Source organism: Lynx canadensis, chromosome C1, assembly GCF_007474595.2.
Source record: "Lynx canadensis isolate LIC74 chromosome C1, mLynCan4.pri.v2, whole genome shotgun sequence".
NCBI lineage: Eukaryota > Metazoa > Chordata > Mammalia > Carnivora > Felidae > Lynx > Lynx canadensis.
In genome coordinates, this window is record NC_044310.1 from 159,908,728 (window position 1) to 159,933,647 (window position 24,920).

The window sequence follows — 24,920 nt, forward strand, 5'->3', positions numbered from 1 at the left end:
GAACCCCCTCTGATTCAACAAAGCCTAAGTTTGTTGCTGTTCATTGCTTTTAGTACAAAGTAGATCTTCAGAGTGACCTTTACATACATTATACACAATCCTGTTTAAATTCCAGAATCTTTCTTTATATTTTTAATATGAAGAATTTCTCTAGCTCAATTCATCTGAAAGTTTTTATTGATAAATTATACAGGAAGTAAAGTATAGAAATGATTTGTTGTATTTAAATATTATAGCTATCTTAGTTATATGTTAGAACTTTATATAAATGAGAAACATTTGACAAAAATGGTAGTACTGAATATATTGTGCTTAACTTTTTTATAAAGGACTATGAGCATCATATAGTACTATACCTAATTATCTTATATACTGTTAACTTATAAGAATGCCAGTGTGATAAAGTACCTTTTGTTTTAGTCATATAAGATTTGGCTTAAGTGGAGAAGGTCCCATGTAAGTTATTTATCCAGTAGGCAAGGCTAAAACACAACCAAATATTTATTTAGAATTAATATTCTTTAGAAGGTTATTTAGGTAAGTCCTTTGAACATAAAACACTTTTCATGGAAAAATTTATCTTTTCCTAGAGACAGAAATCTTTAGTTGCTTTCTAAAGCAGATGACATGTAAGCCCAAGGCAGTGCTTAACCCATAAATTACATAGGGGTCACATTTTGGAAACTTTAGCTTTTTTGTATCCCAGTGGAATAGTCTTTGGTTTTCTTACCAAAAGGCTTATGTGTTGATTCATTTCCTTTACCAATATGACAATTTCCTGCACACATTTAATGCTTTGGGCAAGATTATAATATGTTAACTAAGATGTTTTTACTAATGTTTTTTTAATTAAGAAAATTTAAAGTTTGGCTATTTTTATAGCCTAACTTGATATCCAAAAATAATATATTATTTGTGTTGTATGCTTTGGCTGTTCTTGTCCATTATTATGCAATACTAGTTTCCTGTAGTCTCAAAATACTGCCTTTAACTATTCTGGGTTGTATGTTTGCATCTTTAACCACATTATGCTTATGGCATGCACTAAGCATTGAGTGATACCTGGTGTTTTTTTCATACTAACCAGAACATGTGGTTTTTAATTGTGAACAGTATTTTAGCTTACCTATTCATAGAATGTATTTGCTTGACTAACGTATGGCCTTTTTTGCTAACGCTTCATGGTTGTCCTACAACCATTTAGGACGCTGCATTGGGATACAGATCCATCAGTTCTTCAGCTTCACTCAGATTCCGATTTGGGGTATTGAATAGATTTTTTACCTTCCCTCTTTTATAGTTAATTTGATTCTTTGTGAAACTGTCCTAATTTTACTTAAATTTCTAATGTACATTATACAGTTAGGGAAAGAGTTAATATTTTACTGTGACACCTCATTTATCCTCTATCATTAGTGAAAGAAATATTTTATGTATATGATTTTTTAGGTACCAAGTTTACTTGTTTAAGTTCCAAAGTCCTTTTTTTTATTTCTGTGTTTTTGATGTAAAATTTTCTAAGCTGTGTTACAAACTTCCCAGATTTTTTCTGATACATGTTCTACATACAATTGAAACTTTTCTGGGTTACTAGATATGAATATTAATTTATTTTCCTATATTAATATTTCCTGATGATTCCTTCCTTAGAAGGTTTCAAGAGGAACAGAGCTGTTGGTCATCTACACCATGGCCCCAGATTGTATTGATTTATTCATTAATTCATTCATTCACTCATTTAGTTATTCTAGTCAAATTATAAATGTTTATAGATGCCATTGTTCCTTACTCAGATAGTTGTTTTACACTGATAATTTGTACCTTCTAAAACACATGACCAACACCTTTTGGAATTATGTCTAAAGTCAGAGTAAGTTTTCCCACTTAATTCTTTGATTATGCACTTTTTTCCCTTTGAAGCTAAGATATTCCTAAAGTGGAAAACACATTAAAAATTTATTATGGCCCACATTTGGAACCTTAGAGAAAATTAATCCATTTAATGTACTAATTTTATTTTTTTGTACAAGATTTTGAAAATGATGTTTTATAAGAAAAGTTACTATATTACATATATATGTACATATATATGTATTCATGGGTGTGTATGTATGTATGTGTGTATACGTACCCTGTGTGTGTATGTATGTATGTGTGCATACATACCCTGCTTGATATTCTGGAAGTTACAGCAGTGCTTTTATTAGATGTTCTTTTAAGACAGTCTTATAATTGAGAATTTCTTTGGGAGTTTGTAAGCATACCACATTATTTGATTTAGAATTTAGATATTCTAATAAACCAAAAAAAAAGATATTTTTTTATTTGATCCATTTTCCTCAGTTACAGTTCTCTTCTTTTGTTTATCAAAAAAGAATGTATTCCCTCTGTTTAAAACAGAAGGTGACTTTAGTAGTTTTATGGTGTTCAAAATACCTGTTACTTTTCAAGTATAGACAGTCTGTACTATAGTTTGTCCATGTGTGAATCAAGGACAGTACTGACCATGCAGAGATTAGAGATTTAAAATTTTTAATTTAAATTGACTTTATGATTCTCAATTTCTGCAAAGTAGAAAAAAGGCTTTCAAGAGGAACTTATTTTCCATTCTTAAAGCTGAAGTCTCCTAATGGTGAAGGAAATGAAATGTGGACTGAGTGAGGTCTGTATACCTGACTCTTCAGAAAAGTCAAGATTCCTATCCTCCTGCTAAGAGCATTTCTTATAACCAACAATATTTAGCAGTCCACTCTGAAATTCCTATCCTCTTACTCTATTATGCACACATTTGCTCTAAGAAACTAAATTATTTTCCATTTTAAGGTGAAAAATAAATGAATGATTCAGAAATATCTTTGTTTTTGCTACCTTCTAAATTTCTTTTCTTAAAATGAAGCCAATTCATTGTTCATCTAAAATTTCTTGAATAAAACAGGGTTTTAAATTACAGTGTTGGATACATAATGTTTAATTCTTAATTTTCCAAAATAACATGATTTGATGTAGTCAAAATGTTTCATTTGTTGTATTTAAAAACATTTGTCTTTATTTAGACGAGGACCTATTAAACTTGGAATGGCTAAAATTACACAAGTTGACTTTCCTCCTCGAGAAATCGTCACATATACAAAGGAAACTCAGACTCCAGTTATGGCTCAGCCCAAAGAAGGTGAATATCTATCCTTAATATGATGGGCATTAAGCTTCCATATTGAATAAATGGATTCTTTCTTTTTTTTCTCTTCCTTTTTTTTTTGGGGGGGGGGGGTATATTTTCTTAGGGAAATATGAAACTAATACATTAAGGTTTCTGTATTGATGTATTTGTTTCTTAGAGTTTTAAAACTTCTAGAAGTTAATAAAACTATAAGCTGTGATTATGGTTTTTAATTTTATTGGCATAAACTTGAGTTTTTTAATCCTCATTTTGTCATTGGTATGTGCTGTTTTAGAAGCAGAAAAGGTTAGCAATCTATTTCTCTGTCACTGAGCATAATCCTCTAAAATAGTATATCGCATAGTAAATGAAACCATGTAAATTATTTTCTGTAGAGCATGTATATTCTGATACGCTATCATTGTTACTTGTGTTAATGAACAAATCTAGACCTAATTCTTAAACTTTTTCTTTTGTGATCTAAGGGCTCAATTATATTGAGTTTATAAGCAATCTTTAATCTGTGCATAATGGAGAGAAGTATATACAGACATTGAATGTGGAGTCCTTTGATTCTTAAACCAGAAGGAGTTACCTTTTTTACATTAGGGACTAATTTTTAAAGACATTTTTTTTTTCAACGTTTATTTATTTTTGGGACAGAGAGAGACAGAGCATGAACGGGGGAGGGGCAGAGAGAGAGGGAGACACAGAATCGGAAACAGGCTCCAGGCTCTGAGCCATCAGCCCAGAGCCTGACGTGGGGCTGGAACTCCCAGACCGCGAGATCGTGACCTGGCTGAAGTCGGACGCTTAACTGACTGCGCCACCCAGGCGCCCCTATTTTTTTTTTAAAGACATTTTTTTTTCAACGTTTATTTATTTTTGGGACAGAGAGAGACAGAGCATGAACGGGGGAGGGGCAGAGAGAGAGGGTGGGACTAATTTTTAAAATCTCATCAGATAGTTAATGATTCAAGCATGAAGTTAATATGCTAGTTCTTATGTTTTCCAGTGAGGCTAATAAATTTATGTCACAAATAAAAGAGGTTTACATAAGATCCACAGTTTCTTATCTGAAACCTTTGAAGCCATATATGTATTCAAATTCAGAATTTGTCAGATTTTGGAAAAGTTACTAGTAAAGTAGATGTACCATAAGTAAATACTCCAGCAGCATCTTGGACATTAATATTTTGGCAGCAGAAGATATGACTGTTCAAACTAAGTAAGATGAATAATAATTGTAAATAGCTTTATCTGTGGTCAGGGTTTACCACCAAATGAGTTATGGATTTTAGAGTTGTTGATATTTTGGATTGTGGTCCCGTAATAAATTTTCCATTTAGCAATCTGTGCATAAGGAACATTTTTTTCTCTTTGGCCAGGAAGATTCCTATTTAACAATGGAATATCAAACATTAAAATGTTATTTATCAAATTTTTAAAATTTTAGTTGCATTGCTGTATTTCTCCCTGAAGGAGAAACAAAAGTAATATTCACTTCAGAAAGTCTAGAAAATACAAGTAAACAAAAAGGAGAAAAAAATCCTTGAAACCTCTGGCTATTACCAAAGAAAATCTTTAAATTTTCATGTTTATATATACCTCAAAAGGTATTAGGATATACCTGTTTAAGTCTTTTTTTTTATTTAATAGTAGATTATCACATGCACTTTTTAACAACTCTCCTTTCCCTGCCCACTAAGGATGGAAATGAAATAAATACCTTAAACTTTTTTGTTGACTTTCCTCTTGTTCCCAAAAAAACCATACTATTACGCTTGGAAAAATTTGAGGAAATCAGGGTAACATTTTTATCGTAAGTAGTTTTTTTTTTTACTTGATCATGCAAATGTTCATTTCTATGGATACGTTTTTTCAGTTCTATTGCTCCATTGATTGGTAAGATTGCTTTCACAGGTGGAAAAATCCTCATCTTACTAGAAAAAAAAAGCCACTGATGGTAAACTAAAGACATAAGCAACTTAAAAAAGGAAAGATAAAGTGTTGAACTATCAGTATGGAGAATACTAATACTGCAGGATTCCATAATTTCTGGAAAATAATGTTTTATTAATTAGTATATTCAAGTATTTTAATGTCCCTCTGAAGCTACATTATTAGATATGTTAACTCAAAATGTGAGCAAAATAACCAAAATTAGGGCACAATGACTCATTTAAAAAGTATATTAGGCTGTCTTTCTTCATCTAATAATTTGGAGATTTATTTTTAGTTATTCCATCATAATTATGAAACGCATCTTGGAATGTTTGAAATGTAAAGCATTCTGAAGCAATTTTGGTCAGTGCCATCATAGTAGACTTAAACTGAGTTTAAGTGAAGAGTTCCTTGTTTTTTTAAAATAATTTTTTTTCTCATTATTACAGTAGTATATCATAGAGAATTTAGAAAATACAGAGAATGAAACTAGGATACTGTCTTTCATCATACACAAAAATAAATTCAAAATGGATTAAAGATTTCAGTATAAGACCTGAAACCATAAAACTCCTGGACTGGAAGAAAACATAGACAGTAAGTTCTTTGACATCAGTCTTAGCCATATTTTTTTAGACCAGTTTCCTCAGGCAAGGGCAGCAAAAAGTAAAATAAGCAAATGGGATTACGTTAAACTAAAAAGTTTTTGTGAAACCATCAACCAAAGAGGTGACCTATCGAATGGGAAAAGAAATTAACAAATCATACATCTGAATAGGGCTTAATATCCAAAATATATAAAGAACTTAGACATTATAAAAATAAACTCAATTAAAAAATGGGCAGAGGACTTGAATAGACCTCTTTCCAAAGAAGACATACAGATGGCCAATAGACACATGAAAAGATGTTCAACGTCACTAGTCATCAGGGAAGTGCAAATCAAAACTACAGTGAGATATCACCTCACACCTGTCATATTGGGTAGAATCAAAAAGACAAAAAATAACAGATGTTGGGTGAGCATGTGGAGAAAAGGGAACCTTTGTACACTATTGGTGGGAATGTAACTTGGTGCAGCCACTCTAGAAAACAGTGTGGAGGTTTGTCAAAAACTTAAAAATGGAGTCACCATATGATCCAGCAGTTCCACTCTGGGTATTTATCAGAAGAAAATGAAAACACCAATTTGAACATTATATGCACCCTTATGTTCATTGCAGCATTGTTTACAATAGTCCAAAATATGGAAGCAACCTAAGTGTACATCTATAGATGAGTGGGTAAAGAAGATGTAGTGTGTATATATACAATGGAATATTACTCAGCCATAAAAATAATGAGCTCTTGTCTTTTGTGACAACGTGGATGGACCTAGAAGGTATTATGCTAAGTGAAATAAGAGAAAGTTACTGTATGTTTGCGCTTGTATGTGGAGTCTAAAACACAATAAAAAACCTGAAACAGAACCCAAAGAGACTCATAGATACAGGAAGCAAACTGTTGGTTACCAGAGGGGGCAGATGTTGGGGGTGGGTGAAATAAGTGAAGGGGATTAAGAGGTACAAACTACCAGTTATAAAATAAATGAGTCATGGGAATATAATATACTGCCTAGAGAATATACTCAATATTATAACTTCATATAGTGACAGATGGTAACTAGACTTATTGTTGGGGTCATTTTGTAGTGTATAAAAATATTAGATCACTATGATGTATACCTGAAACTAATAGGATATTTGTGACAATTACACTTCAGTTAAAAATATATATATAGGGTGCCTGGTTGGCTCAGTCGGTCAAGTGTCTGACTTTGGCTCAGGTCATGACCTTATGGTTTGTGAGTTCAAGCCCGGTGTCCGCTCTTTGCTGACATTTCAGAGCCTGGAGTCTGCTTTGGATTCTGTGTCTCCCTCTCTTTCTGCCCCTCCTCTGCTCATGCTTGTCTCTCAAAAATGAATAAACGTGGGGCGCCTGGGTGGCGCAGTCGGTTAAGCGTCCGACTTCAGCCAGGTTACGATCTCGCGGTCCGTGAGTTCGAGCCCCGCATCGGGCTCTGGGCTGATGGCTCAGAGCCTGGAGCCTGTTTCCGATTCTGTGTCTCCCTCTCTCTCTGCCCCTCCCCCGTTCATGCTCTGTCTCTCTCTGTCCCAAAAATAAATAAACGTTGAAAAAATGAATAAACGTTAAAAAAATTTTTTTAAAGTATGTGTAGGATGAGCACTGGGTGTTGTATGGAAACCAATTTTACAAATTATATATTAAAAAATATGTGTATAAAGGATATAAAGAGGAAATGTCACGATTCCATTGTGTAATAGCCGCTGTTAATATTTCCAGTTTTCTGTGATCTATTTTTTCAAAAATTCTGTGTATATGTATATACACACACAAATATATATACACATATGGTTTTATATCCTGTTTGAAATTTGCATTTTAATTGCTAATTTTTGAGATGTGTATAAATTTTTATTTTTTATTTATTTTTAAATTTTTCGTGGGGCTTGAACCCATGAACCATGAGATCATGACCTGAGCCGAAGTCAGATGCTTAACTGACTTAAGCCACCCTGGTGCCCCTGTGTGTAAATTTTTAAGTGTGAACATGTAACTTACTGTAACTTACTGCCTTTGAACTAATTTGAATGTATAGCTGTATAAGACTGGCATTTTTACAAAATTCTTTTTCCTGTTTTTATTTTGCAAGTAATTAAAAATTTGAAAGATCCTGATTTGTTAGATAGGCTGATGATCCAGAAGCACAAAATAAACTGTATTCTTTTCAGTTTTAAATTATTTGGAACAAGGCCTTTAGCATTTTCCATGAGTGTAATAAGGACAGTTTCTTCTTAGCTGCTGTAATACCTGGTCTGGAATAGTGCCTGGCATGTAGTAAGAACATAATATTTGGTGAAGGAATTAATTGTTTATATCTACTGTGGAGAATAATTTTGCTTACTTGGGTTATTAATTTTCATGCATTTACTCTGGAAGTAACTACTGGAAAATGGGTTATTTTCAAGTATTAATGCTACAGTATAATTATTGATGAAATTGGTGAAAAAGTGTGATTAGTCTCAGTTCTTGGTTTAATGTGACTATATAATTTTCTAATCTCTATTTGCTCTTAGATCTATAAATGAAACCATTATAGATTCTCCTTACAGCCTTTGTGGATTCCATTGTGACAAACTACGTAGATACTAATGTGTTATTTTATGTTCCTGTGTATCCCTCAATGTTTTGAACAAAATTGAACATGTTAGCATCTTTCAAATATATTATTTTAGCTATTTATTTGTAAACAGTTCTTCAAACTTTATGTTTAATAGCTGAAAATTTTAACAGCTAAGAGTGCTACATGTCAGGTATAGTGTAAGCACTTCACGTTATTGCTAATCCTCTCACCAAATATTGGTTCTTTTTACACATGAAGAAGGTAAAACTGAAGGAGATAGTTTATCAAGGGTCACGTAGCTGGTAGCTAAGATTCTAAACCAAGTCTGATTCTAAGATGTGCTTTCTCTCACATGCTGCCACTAAAGCAGCATTTTCTACTTTTCATAATAGTAACCTATGATAAAAATTCAATTTATAGTATAATACAGTACAGACATAGGTACAGATGTATCACTGAAACAAAAGTTTTATTAAATAGCACCTCCCCTTTTGTTACATTTCTTTTTTTTTTAATGAAAAATGACCATAATGTGCTACATTTATATCTGCATCCGGATAATATTTTATAGTAATTGTCTAAGAGTAATGAATAAACAGCTTTGATCTTTCATAGTGCTGTGTGTAATTTTTCTTATCTTATTGAAGGTGAAGTGACAAGATACTTGAACTCAGCCTAGTTTCTATTGATTATGTCTGCATCAGCAGTACTACCTTTTAAATGTTCTTATGCAGACTAGACCTAGATACTACAATTAATGAAGGTCCTATTTGCAACCTAACAAGTATTCACTATTCTACAATTTTATGGAGTATGCACTGTATATGAAGGCACTAAGTCATTTTTGTTGTTGTTGTTGTTTCAAGTTGAGTTATGTAAGTGAAGGAGAATGAGAAACTTATCCTGCTACCATAGGGCCATCCTTACCCTTTGGAGCTGTTGACAAAAATTAAATCATTTCTGTATTATGATAATTATTTTCATGTCTAGGGCTCTTATATTAAGTTTCTTTTCCCAATTTGGGAAAGTTTTAGAAAGAAAGAAAAAAAAGCTGAAATTAAGGTTTTTTAATGAAAACACTTTGTGCTGAACTGCACTTGTACTCATCCATTTTTTTAATGCAGTGGTTCTCAAACTTAGCCTGGTTGGTTTCATTTAAGAATTATGTAACAAATTCCCAAACTCACCATGAGACAGAATTGCTGAAATTACAATTTGAGTGTAGCAGACAGTAAATTAAACTTGGGTAGGCAGTGTAATCAGTGCAGAAGTAATATGAGTTACTAAATTGAAGATAAAAATTGGTGTTAGGCTTAACTCTACCATTTTTTTTTTAAGGCTGAATCTATTATTTTAAAAAGCAGTGGGTGTTTTGTTTTGTTTTGTTTTTTTGCTTTGTTTTTCTTTTTCCCCATTCTAGCCATCTTCTTGGTTTCAAGTTTACTCTGTAAGTTGGTAGCACTGTTTCTGAGAGGTGCTTTGCTGTAAAGCACCTACTGTGAATGAAATTGACTAGGAACATGTGACCTCAGTCAATTTCTCTCTCAGCAGGTAAAAAGCTTCTTATGGTGCCCACAGATAAACTCCTGGAAAAGTTACTTTCTTCCCTTACCTTTTAGAAGTCTAACTCTTTTGAAAATAGAATTATTTTTTCTTACCTACCTTTTCAGGATGAATTTTTTTGTTGCTATTTTTAGACAGATTTTCAAAGGGGAAGAAATCTGTCACCTAATGTAATCAGTTTGTTTACATCAGAGGAAACTGAGGCCTGAGGAAGTTAATTGACAAGCCTGTCCTTACAGTGTGGGTGAATACTAGGGCCACAACCAGAACGTGGCTTTTGATTTCCCCTGAAGTGCAGTTCTTATGCTATTCCAATGTCTTATCTGTGGGAGTTTTACCATTACTTTTGGTGTTGGTTTAGTAACCAGATATTTTTCCTCAGAAACGTCAATTAGTATTTATAATGTATAGAAAAGTATTATAAGTAAACAGCTCTAAGTTGTTTTTTTTTTTTTTTTTGCATCATCTCAATATCTATCAGTAATCCACGCTTACCAGGTAGACTAAATTTGTGGGCCTTCTTGTTGATACTACCCTTGTCCAAAATTGATTTTTCTTTTTTAAATTCTGGAATAAATAAGGTATTTAATAAATTCATTTAACCCTTAGAGAATCTGTGAGAATGTAAATATAATTGAAAATTAAAGCGTTTGTTCTAAATCTTAAAGACTTTTAATCAGCATATCTGAAATTATGGCTTGAGAAAAATGTAATATTTATGACATCATAGATCTCAGGATCTATGTAAATGATGCCACTACTGCCTAGATAAAATCTGAATTTTGTATAAGAAAGACCATGTAGAGAGACAAATTGTGTTAAATGGTATAATTGAAATTTTACTTCTTTCTTATTTTCCCCCCAAGTTAGCATTAGATCTGTATTCAAAATATTTCCTGATTAAAAAGTCTGCTATATACTTCCTTTGTTGAAGCTCTAAATTATTAAGGAAATCCAAGTAACCTTGCATATCACTCTATGTTATTTAAAAAAATAATAAAAGGAGTGGATTCTGTTGATCCATTCATGAAGCTTTGTCCCAACATAAGGTTCTCTTAATATTGATTTTAAAGAATAAGGTGTAAGCAAATGAGATTAAGGACAAATGGGTTGAAATGAAGTGGGTCAAATGATTTTGATCTAGAAATTTTTAAAGGAAAACTATTTATATCTAATTTATGTTTTAAAACTAATGATGAAAGCATTTCCCTCTAATAGTTTATGAAAGATTTTGTGAAGTTATTCATAAGTTGAATTTTTGAAAATTATGTTTTTATATGTAACAAATTTTCTAATTTTTAGAACTTTGGTGGCAACTTCCTTTGTACCATGAATAATCAACCTACTGTGTAACTTAGGAATACTCCATAGGACATTAAATTATCTTAAAATAGGGCACACCGATATAATGAAACTACAAAATAAATTTATAGACAACAAATGTATTTCCTAAATAACATTAATGCACTAATGATGGGATTTGTTTTTCACTTCATAATGAGAATTAATCGTGATAAGTGATAGATTAAAAAGTATTAGTGTTTAGTGAGGATTCTCTAGAATGTTACACATTACCTGTTAAATGTGTTATAATATTTTAAAATAATTCAAAGTATACTTTGTCGCTTATTCTTAACTCAGATGTCTCTTAAATGTAATGTGAGATATAGATGAGAAAACTTGCTCTGTAGACTCCTTCCCTCAGCTTAACAAAAGCCACCCATTTTACAGATGATTTAACTTTGATTAACCTACTCCATTGTAACAGATTATTCCGACAACTGGAATTTCATTCTTTGGTGTTATTTCTAGGTGCAGCTTAATTTACAGAACAGTTTTTCTTTCCATCTCACCAAAATACATCACAATTTTGATGTTAACTCAAAGTAAAAATTCAATGGTTCATTAAACCTAGTCTTAGCATTCATTGACAAGAGATTTGTCATTTTAAAAGTAACTGCTACTTTATGCATTCTTTACTGCTCAGTTTATAACCCTAGATTCCCTGTCAGAGAAAGCATGGAGTTAACCACTTAGCATATTGCAATGAATATTCATCAATAAATTGATGTGACATGGCAGTCCCATTTTTCAGTCTTCTTGCTCTGTTGCATTTTTTTTCTGTTTTAAATATATTATAGTTTATCATGTAATAAGGGCTAGCTTAGAAAATTTCCAGAATTATGATACTATATTTTTGATCATGTTAATAGTCATTTAGTAGCTATTGTATTAGTTTTTAATAAGAGAAGTGTATTTGTTCAGAGGAACATTCTCTAATCTGATGTTACTGATGGGCGTTTTCGTCAAATATTTGGTATATATAGGTAATTGCCTAAGACCAACTTTATAATAGAAATATTTTTTGTAGTTTTTAAGAACAGATCATTTGTTTTATGTTCCTTGAAATTTTATTTAGCTTAGTCTTTTGACCTATCACAGTTTTGTTTTTGTTTTTTTTTTTTAAATGACACTGCATATTTTATTTTATTTTTTTTTATTTATTTTTTTTTCAACGTTTATTTATTTTGGGGACAGAGAGAGACAGAGCATGAACGGGGGAGGGGCAGAGAGACAGGGAGACACAGAATCGGAAACAGGCTCCAGGCTCTGAGCCATCAGCCCAGAGCCCGACGCGGGGCTCGAACTCACGGACCGCGAGATCGTGACCTGGCTGAAGTCGGACGCTTAACCGACTGCGCCACCCAGGCGCCCCTTCCTATCACAGTTTTTAAATCAGTTTTTAATCCATGTAGTAAGGGAGCTGTGTATATTCACTTTAAAACAAAATCCTGAAAACATGTATCTAAATGGTAAGTCATCATTCAGCTACAAGTAAACTATATGGGCAAATAGCATAGCAAATGCCGTATAATAGGCAGATATAGATCACTGTCTAACATACTTCATCTACATTTTAAATTTTAAAAGGAAAAGAGTGTCTATAAACAAGATCTTTTCTGTTAAATATGTAGATTATGAGGTCACTTAGCACTAAAGTACTGACCATATGCATTATGACAGGAATTTGACACCTGTCATTGGAAATGGTACTTAGAAGCCGTATAATGCAACAAAGTTGAGGGAGGAAAATACAATGTGGGTAGGAGGCTGTAATTTATAATTCACAGTGCTCAAGAATGACCTGTCCAGGGTATCTCAAAATCCTTCTCTTTGATTTTAGGATTTACATACAGTAAACCCTGCTAGTAAACAAAATTGATTAGGATAGCTAACAGCAGAAAATAGAATATATATATATATACATATATATATATATATATTCTCAGACTTCATTTTTAATTGAAGTAAATATATCATTCTAAAAGTCAGCTTCTGAGTTAAATGTAATTCACCTATTTTATTACATTACACCTGCAGGTGATTTTATGGTAGAATTTCATCCTAATGTTTGAGCAGTGCAGTATAGAATTGTTACCAGTTATACTGTTTTCAGATTAATAATCTGTTGTATATGAGAATTCATCTAAAAAGAAGTACTGTCTTTCTGTTTCTCTGTGTGATTATTTTGCCCCAAAAAAGCTTTCATTTTTTTAAGTAGCACAAAAGCTGTAATTGGCATGCTTTGTAAGGAAGTGTCAATGTGCAAGAGAGTGGCGATCACTAAGAATTCTTTTACGTGTTCTTTCCCCTTTGCACCACCGCCTCCTCAGCAGGGTCACTGAGATCACTAGCTTTTCTTGAAATGGCCATTTTCACTGGCAGGTGCATTATACCCTGTATTTTCAGATTGTTTTTCCATTCTGAATGTTTGGCAGGTTGATTGCTCTGGCTGCATTGACGGAGAAAGGGCTGACAAATGCGGTTGGGCTGGCTGAAAAGACAGTGATTACTGTTTTCCTTTGTGGCTGATTGAGGCCCTTGAAAGGAAAAATTTTAACCTTCACCATTTGGTTCAAAAGTATGAGCATATATTGAAATCATTCGTGCCATTTATCCTAGTTCTGTAAACTTGTCAGAACGTAAAAATCGCTCAATTTCAAGTAATGTCGGATTGGCATACGTCATTATCATTTTGATTAAGTTGGAGGTTGTATCATTGTGTGCATTATACAGTGTCATTTAAAGCTTTCTCTCCTACAGGTACAGTTATATTTTTATTGCTTATACTATAGACTTAGAAAGATTTTCATAGCTCTCCAAACCTAACACTATGTGTGTGGTTTGGCAGCTGGTGTGGCCTACAAGCTGCATTTTGTTTGCAGGGTAAAGGCTTATCTGTAGGCCTCCTGGAGTGTGGGTAATTGCACAGGCTCACCATTGGGGAGAGACAGGATTGGAAGCAGCCGAGCGGAAGAATGTTGTGCCATCCCTTTGCCACCTTGCAGCAGAAAGACACAATCCCGGCAGTGCCATCTGGTTGTTGCTATCTTGTCAGCTGGCCTGGCTGCTGGGACCATGACTTGGCAGCTGGTTCCCATCCTTGACCAGTTCTTTTGTGTATGTAGCATGTATGTGTGCTTTAGATAATTTTGAACATAGGTTGGGGAAATGACTATAACTAACAAGTCCCCTTATTGAATAGGCCCTCATTACTTCAGATGCACTGTGCTGTAGACGCCTGCTGCCATTCCCTTATAGACAAATGACACATCTGTTTAGGCAGTGAAAATAACCGTTTTCTCCATAGAAAATCTATCCCAGTATGTAGCGCAGAGTTGTATGTTCTAAAACATTCTAAAGTAAGTGATTTTAAGGTATCTCTTGGTTTGGAGAGGAGATTTAGTAATAAAGTCTTCTTATAAACATTGTATATTATCTCAATATATATTTTTGTTCAAGTTAATAAAACATTATTTTAAGTGCTTATTGCCACATCATGCAACGGTACATAATGAGACTTGCATTTAAAATGACAGAATAGAAAATGTGGTCTCATAGCTATTATCTTTAAAATCTGCCTCTCAAATAGCAACCTGAGAGTTAATGTAAGCCGTCTTTATGCCATATGAAGACCCATTAGACACTGATGGTTTCAGATCACAAGTAAGCAGCCAGCTCTGTAGGCTATTTTAGACATTTGATTTTCTTCATTCTGCAGCATTAATGTGTCAGCATGCTACATAAAACTATGCAGGAGTTACATGTTATTCTGTCTGGAATGATAAATGCTTGCAAGCTTTTAGAGATTTCCATGAGGAATTTATCCTAGTTGCATATATATCTTATTTCAGTTTATGTAGCTACAAAATTTGGAATGACTGTTGGAGGTGCCACATAGGTATGTATAAACACCAAGAAGTTCCACTTATTTCTTTCTTTAAAATTGTGTTGATGAAGTTTGTATCATTTTTACTCATTCTGTCTTATCAGCGGTTTATCTTTAGCTTTTATCTGCAGTTAGTTAGATACCTTTTGAACTATTGCTCAGAAGTTCAGTTATTTTCATAGAAATAATTTTTGTGTTACTGCTCTGTGTTTTTAGATGAAGAGGAAGAAGATGACGTAGTGACTCCTAAACCACCTATTGAACCTGAAGAAGAGAAAACTTTAAAGAAAGATGAAGAAAATGATAGTAAAGGTATCTTAAAGAATTTAACTTTAAAAAATTTTGTTGATTCCAATTAAGATTTTTTAAATTCTTTATGTGTTAAGGTAGAATAAAATGCTCTAAATCGATGAGGCGAACCTAGTTGGAAAAAAAATGTGTGGCATTCACTGATCCAAACTGTGATAGTGAGTTGACGTGATTTGACGGACATAAATCAGACTTCAGGAAAACATTTGTTTTCCAGCTCCCCCTCATGAGCTGACTGAAGAAGAAAAGCAACAAATCTTACACTCGGAGGAGTTTTTAAGTTTCTTTGACCATTCCACAAGAATTGTAGAAAGAGCTCTTTCTGAGCAGATTAACATCTTCTTTGACTACAGCGGAAGAGATTTAGAAGACAAAGAAGGGTAATATTTAATTGCTAAAATTACGGCTTCAGCAACATTACTTTAAGATTACTTAAATTACTTTAAGATCAAGAGTGAGAAGTTATAACACCATCTTTTTTTGGGTTTTATTCTTTTTCTGTAGAGAGATTCAAGCAGGTGCTAAACTGTCATTAAATCGACAATTTTTTGATGAACGTTGGTCAAAACATCGTGTTGTTAGTTGTTTGGATTGGTCATCTCAGGTAAATTGTAACAGAATTGGTTACTGTTAACTCATTTCTGAATTAAAATTAATAGACACTTTTAATTATGGAAATGTAATTAAATCAATATATATCATTTAAGGTAATAATGGATGATGGTTCTAATGTTATCATATTTATTTTATTTTATATACTTTGGAAGAAAGGATTGGAAACACTATTTATATTTAAAACTCAAGATTGAATTTATGCCACAACCCAGGTTTACTGATTTCAGTTGCTCACTGAATCCTTTGGATAAAATTGCAGCATGTTTTAATAAAATGTTTTAACATTAACATTTAACATTTTATTAAATGTTTTAATGTTAAAACATTTTAAATAACTAATTGTAGTAACTTAAAGTTGTGTTAACATCCCATTGAGCATTAACTCTAGAGATATCTCTCTTGCGGAAATGTTAGGTATTTGTATTTGCAAAACAATTGATAAAAACAGTTGAGTAACTAAGAATGTGAGGCAATTCTTGCGCATAGCATTTTTTTTCCCACTTGATTCTTGTGAGCAGTATCCAGAGCTACTCGTGGCTTCCTATAATAACAATGAAGATGCTCCTCACGAGCCGGATGGTGTGGCCCTTGTATGGAATATGAAATACAAAAAAACTACCCCCGAATATGTGTTTCACTGCCAGGTAAGATGGTCTCTTAACAGTCTTCCCTAAGTTTAAGAATTCATTAATGAATTTAGACAAGTGCCTTTTTTCTTTTCTTGTCAACATGATGATTTCATTGGATTGGCATTTACTGAACCACCCCATATTTGCAAACAGATGTTAACAGAAAACTGAGGACTTCTCAGTTCAACATGATATGCCTTTTGTAGCTTTTCTGACATCTCTTACGTTTAATCACACCTAAAGTCCTTTGCAGTTGTGATTTTCTGTTATTGTGATTGATTGTTTAAAAGGAATCTTTTATAAAATGTCTTTTCTACAGGGAGTTTCTCAGGAACTTATTTGCTGAATATACAATTAGATGGTTGGCCCACTGAATTACTTATACATGGCCTGAGGAATTGGAACTAGATAGTTTTAACTAGAAACATATGTTTGAAGCAGGAAACAGATGCAGATTTTTAAAGTGGGTTTAGTGGAAGGTTAGAATTTGTAAGCCTTTTCTGGTTGCATAAGTTATAATCTTTTAATAATAATCATAATTCTGAAAAAAATGCTTAACTGAATCACAACTAACTTATACTCTGTTGTCAGATTACTGTTAGAGGCTAATGGAGAGCCAGTTGTCTTTTGATTTAATACTGTAAGCACATGAAATAATTTTTTGCTTTTTTTATAAATTGAACACATTTATGCAAATAATCATTACTTTTGACTTTTAAGCAAAAGCTATTCTAAAGGTATATTTTTATATTCCAAAATAAAATGAAAATTTTAAATAAATTTCTTTTTATAATCTCTAATACCTTATAATAAAAGGGAAGATGTTTTGGATATAGAATTATTTTTATAACAAGCTTCTTCCATTTGAACCTTAAGTATAAAAATCTTACTTATTTATAGTCAGCTGTGATGTCTGCTACGTTTGCAAAATTTCATCCAAATCTGGTTGTTGGTGGTACATATTCAGGCCAAATTGTGCTGTGGGATAACCGTAGCAATAAAAGAACTCCAGTGCAGAGAACTCCGCTGTCAGCTGCTGCACACACAGTAAGTAAAGAGCTTATTTCCACTAGACTCCTGTGCTGTTTCGCCATTAAATACTTAGTAGTGTCCATCAGAGTAGTCTCGGAATGTGTCTCCTTTGATGTATGAGTTCCTTATCTAGCCACCAAGAATGAAGGCAGTTTTTGTGGGTTTTTTTTGTATTTTTGGAAATCTGTTTTATTAGAAACTCTTCTATCTTCTGAGACAACATTTTGTTAATCAACAGAATAGCATCAAACTTCACATTAAAAATATCATCAAGATAGGAGACTGTTTTGATGTGAAACAGAATACTTGTGATTATAGTGTAAAAACGGTTTCATTTCTTTGGTAAAATAATCCCAGAAAACTTCTTTTAACATCTTTCTTTAGCATCCTGTATATTGTGTAAATGTTGTTGGAACACAAAATGCTCACAATCTGATTAGCATATCTACTGATGGAAAAATTTGTTCATGGAGTCTGGACATGCTTTCCCATCCACAGGTAGGTTAAACTTGGAAAACTGAAATTTTGAGACAAGTGTTATTTTTTAAGTCTGTACTGATCCCAGCTTATGTTTTTCATAAATGTTTTATAATAGTATTATAAGTTTATAAACTAAACATGTATTAAGTATAGTTGTATGTATATTTTATTTTCAAACCCACGTCGTTTAAAGTACATTTCTGTAAGTATTATAGTAAAAGAATTGCTTTTAAACCGATTAAACTAGAAAATTAAAAATTGCAGGTTTATCATTTCCTCAATTTTCTTCTACGTAGGATAGCATGGAATTGGTTCATAAACAGTCAAAGGCAGTAGCTGTGACATCTATGTCCTTCCCTGTTGGAGATGTCAACAACTTTGTTGTTGGGAGTGAAGAAGGTTCCGTGTACACAGCATGCCGCCATGGCAGGTAAATCTAAACTGGAATTTGTAGTTATTTAAATGTCTCCCTTTAATAATCTCATTAAAACAAGCTGCCCCCTGTTTAAGTAGAAATTTGTCAGAGAGCCACTCATTATTTTTGACAAATTATATTTGAGTTCAGATATATAATATTAAAACTTATATACTTTTTTAAATAAAAGGTTATTTGGGATCATGATGTGTTCTGGATCTTAAGGATTGTAATGTGTTTTTGTATGTGTGCATGTGCTCACAGAAGTTAGCGGTAGGAAGTAGCTTTCAGCAATTGGAAATACAATATGCCCATGCCACATAATGACCCTTACAGTTGTAAATAAAATTTTCAGCCATTTTCCCATTTGATTTATTTGTACTTTGAGCTTTGGTTCATCTTCCTAATAATTGTATTATAATTGTATTGTAATGTCATGTACATATTTTAAATTGACTGGTATGTCTTCTGCTGTGCAGTTTGTTTTGAAAGTGTCTAGCTGTACCTTATCAGTTGCTTCCTTAAAAAAAATGGTGTCTAGGTTTCATCTCAACAGCATATATTTATGGTTCAACATGTACCAACTGCTTTAGTAGTGTTTTCAAATCTGAATAGTTACACTCAACATAAGTTACTCTGATGTGTTATGAACAGAATTAGGTTTGTTGAAATTATGTTAGAGTCTGACGTATAATCCTTAATAAGATGTATTTATAAGTGGTCTACTTACAAGAGATTTCCCTAACATTTTCACTCTTATGAAATAGCAAAGCTGGAATCAGTGAGATGTTTGAGGGACATCAAGGACCAATCACTGGTATCCATTGTCATGCAGCTGTTGGAGCAGTGGACTTCTCACATCTTTTTGTCACTTCATCATTTGACTGGACAGTAAAACTTTGGACAACTAAGGTATCTAAAAACTAAGGTATCAAGGCTCATTTGCTCAGGTTTCTGACACAAGGTGGTGCTCTAATTCTACATGGGAAAGATGAAAAGCTTTCTAGTAGCTTAGAATGATTCACTGATAGATGAAACCGGATAAGTTATGCTGAACATGAGTGAGCTACTAGATGTTCTAGTTTTCATAAGTGTACTGGCAAATACATTAACCCACACACAATCAAAGACCAATTTTCCCACTTAAGGCTTTTTAGGCACAGAACTGTTTATCCTGAACTGAGTTGGGGAAGAAGCACCTGAGTATCTCTCATAGCACCTTACATAGCTGTGTATAGCCTGGCACAAAAGCCATCTATTTACTCTTGGGAGAGCTTTCTGGAGGCTGCAGTAGCTCACAGAGCTGTTAGAAAAACGGAGAAAACACAGCTAACTGACATACAATAAATCCTATAAAATAAGACTATACAGGGGCGCCTGGGTGGCTCAGTCAGTTAAGCGTCCGACTTCGGCCCAGGTCATGATCTCACGTCCTGTGAGTTCGAGCCCTGCGTTGGGCTCTGTGCTGACAGCTCAGAGCCTGGAGCCTGCTTCAGATTCTGTGTCTCCCTCTCTCTCTCTGACCCTCCCCCGTTCATGCTCTGTCTCTCTCTGTCTCAAAAATAAATAAACATTAAAAAAAATTAAAAAAAAAAATAAGACTATACATAACAAACTTGAATCATTAAAGAAGTATTGTGTGAAGAAGGCATGGATGAATATATATTTTTGTTTTCCACAATAAACACTTTAAATTGTTTTGGTTTTAATAAGCTTCAGTTTTTTTAAAAAAAAACCCCTGTGTTATTAAGTGCTTCCTAATCCTCTAGCAATTCCAGATAAATGTGACATCGCCCTGCTTCAGTGAAAGTCTCAAGGCAAATCCAAGTAAGGAATGTTACTTTTTGTGATAAGCCTTCTAGTTTCCTTTAACCCCATGTTTAAAAAAATTTTTTTTTTATTATTTAATGTTTATTTTTGAGAAAGAGAGCGTGATTGGGGGAGGGGCAGAGAGAGGGAGACACAGAATCCAAAGCAGGCTCCAGGCTCTGAGCTGTCAGCACAGAGCCCGACATGGGGCTTGAACCCACAAACCGTGAGATCATGATCTGAGCTGAAGTTGGACACTCAACCTACTGAGCCACCCAGGCGTTCCTCATTTGCCCCATGTTAAAACTAAGAAGCCTTGACTTTGCTATCTTTCTTTTCTGCAATATTACATTGTAGTTGGCAAAGCTGCACAATCAGAATATCAGATTCTATTTAAATCAAGTTAAATTTTAAGCTGTATTTTTCTCATGTTTCTATTTGCCTTATTCTAAATGTTGACACTTTGAATAGTTTATTATGAGACAGAGTTTAGAGATCTTACTTTGTTCTTCAGTTTCTTTGAGGAAACCTAGTGGTCTTAAGAAATGTTCTTTATTGTTAACAGTGAACTCATGTTTATATGTCAAATGCTGGCCTCAGAAAGCTGGGAAGGATTCACTGTTCACTCTTGTTCTTTCATGATGCTTTCTTTCAGTGTAAAATATGAAGTGAGTTAGAAAATTTTGCCTCTAAAAGCTTGCCTTTTAAATTTGAGCATTTTCTTGTTTGGCATTAACGAGTATAAAAATAGCACTTAAGGCTAATGAAGGAAACTTATAGAAAGGTACATAACACAGTGTCTAGCATGTAATAGGCACCTAGCACTGTTTAGTTTCTCTTCCCTTCATGAGGATCAGACAGAGCCTGAATGCTTTTAGTCAATCATTTGTTCGCTTTCTTGGGTTGTTCTTTAAAAAAAAAAAAAAAAAAAAAATTTTTTTAATGAGATTTTTCAGTGGAAAAAGGTAGAGGAAGAAGAAGGTTCTTACAACCACAAGCAAAGAAATATATAGTTTAGCTAGTAAAACCAAAGCAAGATGCAGAATTGGAGAGATGAGGCCAATTATTTCAGTATAGGCTGCAGGCAGCTGTATAAGAAGCTAGATTTCTTAATGTGTTTTCACCTGAGTAGTCCTTTGTATAGACACAGGAGACATCACATCTTTGTTAGGTTGTTGCCCAGCTTCCTTTTTCAGTAATTGAAAAGAATCTTTTATAGATTTGTAGATTTAAATATTTCACAGGGCTTCAGTTGCCAGGTTTTTAGCTTTAAACTTAACAGCAGGACTGGGGGCGCCTGGGTGGCTTAGTCAGTTAAGTGTCCGACTCAATTTCGGTTCATGAGTTCAAGCCCCACATCGGGCTCTGGGCTGGCAGCACAGAACCTGCTTGGGATTTTCTGTCTCTCTTCCTCTCCCCCTCTCATGCTGTCTTTGTCTCTCAGAAAATAAATAAACTTAAAACAAATTTTTTAAACTTAACAGCAGGACTGGAAAATGAAGAATTCCTCTTCATTGCCTAAACAAGAACAGAACGTATGTCTGTGATAGCAGACTGATTGATGCTTGCTTTTGTGGTGTTACACAGCTGGTTGATTGGTGGTTGGTATTTTTTGTTCTAGTATTTTGCTGTATTTCAACATAGAACTGCCTTCTGAATAAGAATGACAGGCAGGCATATCGGTTTCTTTGCTAATTGAGCTAGGCATTGCTTCCTTCTGTGAGCTTCATTTATTCATTCATCTGTGATACATATGTCTCCCCCCACCCACATACATATGTACATACCTCTCCAGTATTAGTGACCAAAAGACTAGCCCACATTGAACAGGGTGTTTTTATACATGCTCAGGGGCCCTCTAAAACTTTACAGAAAAGTTATCTTTTATTCTAACTTTTCTACACACAACTAATTCTAGTCTATGAAGAATGGAACAGCAACAATCTGAATAAATATTTTTTTATTTGATCATATCATGGCTTCCAGTATTCTTGTTTTGATCTTGGATTTATACTTCATGATTAATTATATTATTGGTATTTACTGTCTGCCCTGTCAAAAAACCTGATAGAGCCTCTGTGCTCTCCAACACAATAGTTATAAATAATAGACAAGGTTTCTAAATAATCTCCTTTAAAACATTGTTCCAGTTCCATTTTAAGCTTTTAAACCAGTATCTTCACATTCATGAATTTAACAAACTTTAAATGTTTTTCTTCTCTGCCTTGTAAGTCTGTTAAAAAAATCCCAGAAATCTCAATTTGACACTGCCTGAAATTTAGCTTAAAGTAAGCTACTTCTGGGGCACCTGGGTGGCTTAGTCTGTTAAGCGTCCAACTCTCAGGTCATGATCTCATGGTTCGTGGGTTCAAGCCCCATGTTGGGCTCCATGTGTTCAGCTTGAAGCCTGCTTGGGATTCTCTCTCTCTCTCTCTCTCTCTCCCTCCCTCCCTCCCTCCCTCCCTCTCCCTCTCTCCCTGTCTGCCCTGCCCCTGTGCACGCACACTCTCTCTCTGTCTCTCAAAATAAATAATAAATTTTTTTAAAAGTTCAAAAAAAAAAAACAAAACTATTTCTATAGTCAGCTTCTGATTTTTGCCTGGTCAGGAATTTATAAGGCAGCAATAGTTCTGGGTCATCAAATTGTTTTCATGACTTTTTTTTTAATTCAGTTATTTTTAGTAAAGAAGATAAACAGAGGGAGATGATTTTCCACGTTTTGGTGAGGTTTATACCAACCAAGACATTGCTTGTAATATATTTGGAAGACACTATTACCTTTTCAAAATGCCAAATTTGAAAGTTTACAACAGAAGTATTTGGCAGCCCTGAAAAATTGTGGGAAGAATGTGTGAGGAATGAAACTTCTTGAAGGTAACCAGAGGATTCTGTAAGAGCTCAATTTAGGGGTAGACCTGGTAAATTAGCTTAATATTCTACCACATCTAACCATACTTGTTACATAATCACTCTTAAAATATAAGAATTACTTATTTGGGGGCCAAAATGTTTTCATGTATGCACAGTATATTCTAACCTCAGAACAAATGCCTGTCAGAATTGTATTTACCAGTCATGGTTAAAATTATTAATGTGGGTAATTTCTTAGAATAGGTAGTTTTCAGACTTCGATAGTCCATCTACACCTTGAATTTTCACAATCTCTGATGTCTTAAATCCTCTTTTCTATTTTAACAGCTTAATTATTTAACTCTCAGAGAATACCAGCCTTAAAATGGGGTTAAAGAGATTTTCCTAATGCTTGGAATAGCAACTGTGCACATGTTGAACAAGTTCAAATGAAAAAATGCTTTGAATTTGGATTGTTTCTTGGGGAAGGCTGTCCAACCATTAGGACCAGTCCTCCATGTTAGCATTACTATAGTAACTTGCTACTAGCCAGTGTCCAGCCTGCCCTTTGCATATTCAGAAACTTAGTCTTGTCAGTCTGCTAGAGTTGATTAGCCAGGGAGTGCTGACTGGAACTAACAAGCTTCTAAGACACTGACATGGAGAGGATCAATTTATTAATTTACCAATGAGAAACGATTGCCAGAAGGCCCAGAGATGCTCATGCTGGCCTGACCAGCTCATTGTTTCCCTGTAGACAACCCACGTGGGAAGCCAAATTATAATCAGAAGATTGCTTAGTGAGCAAGGAATTGGAACAAAAGAAGTTTTCTAATTTGAATGTTTAATGGCATCAAGCAAAGATAGTGTGATTCATTCATTTTCATAGAGAGATAGCCTTGCCATGGGTGGTAATTTTTAGAATCCATTGGCTGAGATTCTCTCCTGGACAATTGGGTACTGTCTTCATTTTTCTTTTAAGACTCTACTTTGTATTTCCATTGCTTTTAATAGACATTCCTTCTCAAAAAGTTTGTATCTTCAATAAGGCTATATAGGAAGATGTTTCTGATCTTGGAATTATTTGTTTTTAAAGAGATTTTATTTCTCTTCTCATCCAAGTGAGGGACTCAGTTCTCTGGAGAGCACTTATTTGTTATGTTCATAGATTTACTATAGGGACACTTCTGGTTATTAAGCTAGAACTCTCTATAGAAAAATATAGAATTACTATATTAGTTTCCTAAGGCTGCTGAAACAAATTGCCACAAACTGGGTGGCTTAAAACAACAGAAATTTATTATTTCACAGTTCTGGAGACTAGAAGTCCAAGATCAAGCTGTTGGCAAGGTTGGTGACTTTTGGAGGCTTCTGAGGGAGAATCTGTTCCTGTGCTCCTTGCCTCTTTCCTAGCTTCTGGTGGTTGTCAGCAATCCTGGTGCTTCTTGGCTTGCAGCTGCATCACTCCAGTCTCTGCCTCTGTCATTACATGGTATTCTCCCTGTTTGTCTCGGTGTCTCTGTCCAAATGTTTCTCTTTTAAGACAGCAGTTACGCTAGATTTGGGCCCACTGTAATGCAGTATAGCCTCAGCTCAACCTGATTACATCTGCAAAGAACCTGTTTCCAAATAGCATCACACTTACAGGTTCCAGGTGGACGTGAATTTGTAGGGGGAGAGAGAGAGAAACTATTCAACCCAAT

General features: G+C 34.0%; 1 protein-coding gene across 4 annotated transcripts in view; it reads left to right on the forward strand.

Annotated features, from left to right (window-relative positions):
- The window catches only part of DYNC1I2 (dynein cytoplasmic 1 intermediate chain 2), a 59,264-nt gene that overhangs the window by 20,660 nt on the left and 13,684 nt on the right, over positions 1 to 24,920 (forward strand). For 2 of the 4 annotated variants that reach the window (XM_030325290.1, XM_030325289.1), the window contains exons 5-14: positions 1,205 to 1,264; positions 3,054 to 3,169; positions 15,295 to 15,390; positions 15,605 to 15,767; positions 15,892 to 15,991; positions 16,521 to 16,646; positions 17,532 to 17,678; positions 18,048 to 18,161; positions 18,440 to 18,573; positions 19,326 to 19,470. In XM_030325290.1, the coding sequence (XP_030181150.1) occupies positions 1,205 to 1,264; positions 3,054 to 3,169; positions 15,295 to 15,390; positions 15,605 to 15,767; positions 15,892 to 15,991; positions 16,521 to 16,646; positions 17,532 to 17,678; positions 18,048 to 18,161; positions 18,440 to 18,573; positions 19,326 to 19,470 (1,201 nt within the window). The remainder of the gene's footprint in view (positions 1 to 1,204; positions 1,265 to 3,053; positions 3,170 to 15,294; positions 15,391 to 15,604; positions 15,768 to 15,891; positions 15,992 to 16,520; positions 16,647 to 17,531; positions 17,679 to 18,047; positions 18,162 to 18,439; positions 18,574 to 19,325; positions 19,471 to 24,920) is intronic. The other 2 variants (XM_032594438.1, XM_030325291.2) reach the window with 1 other exon arrangement.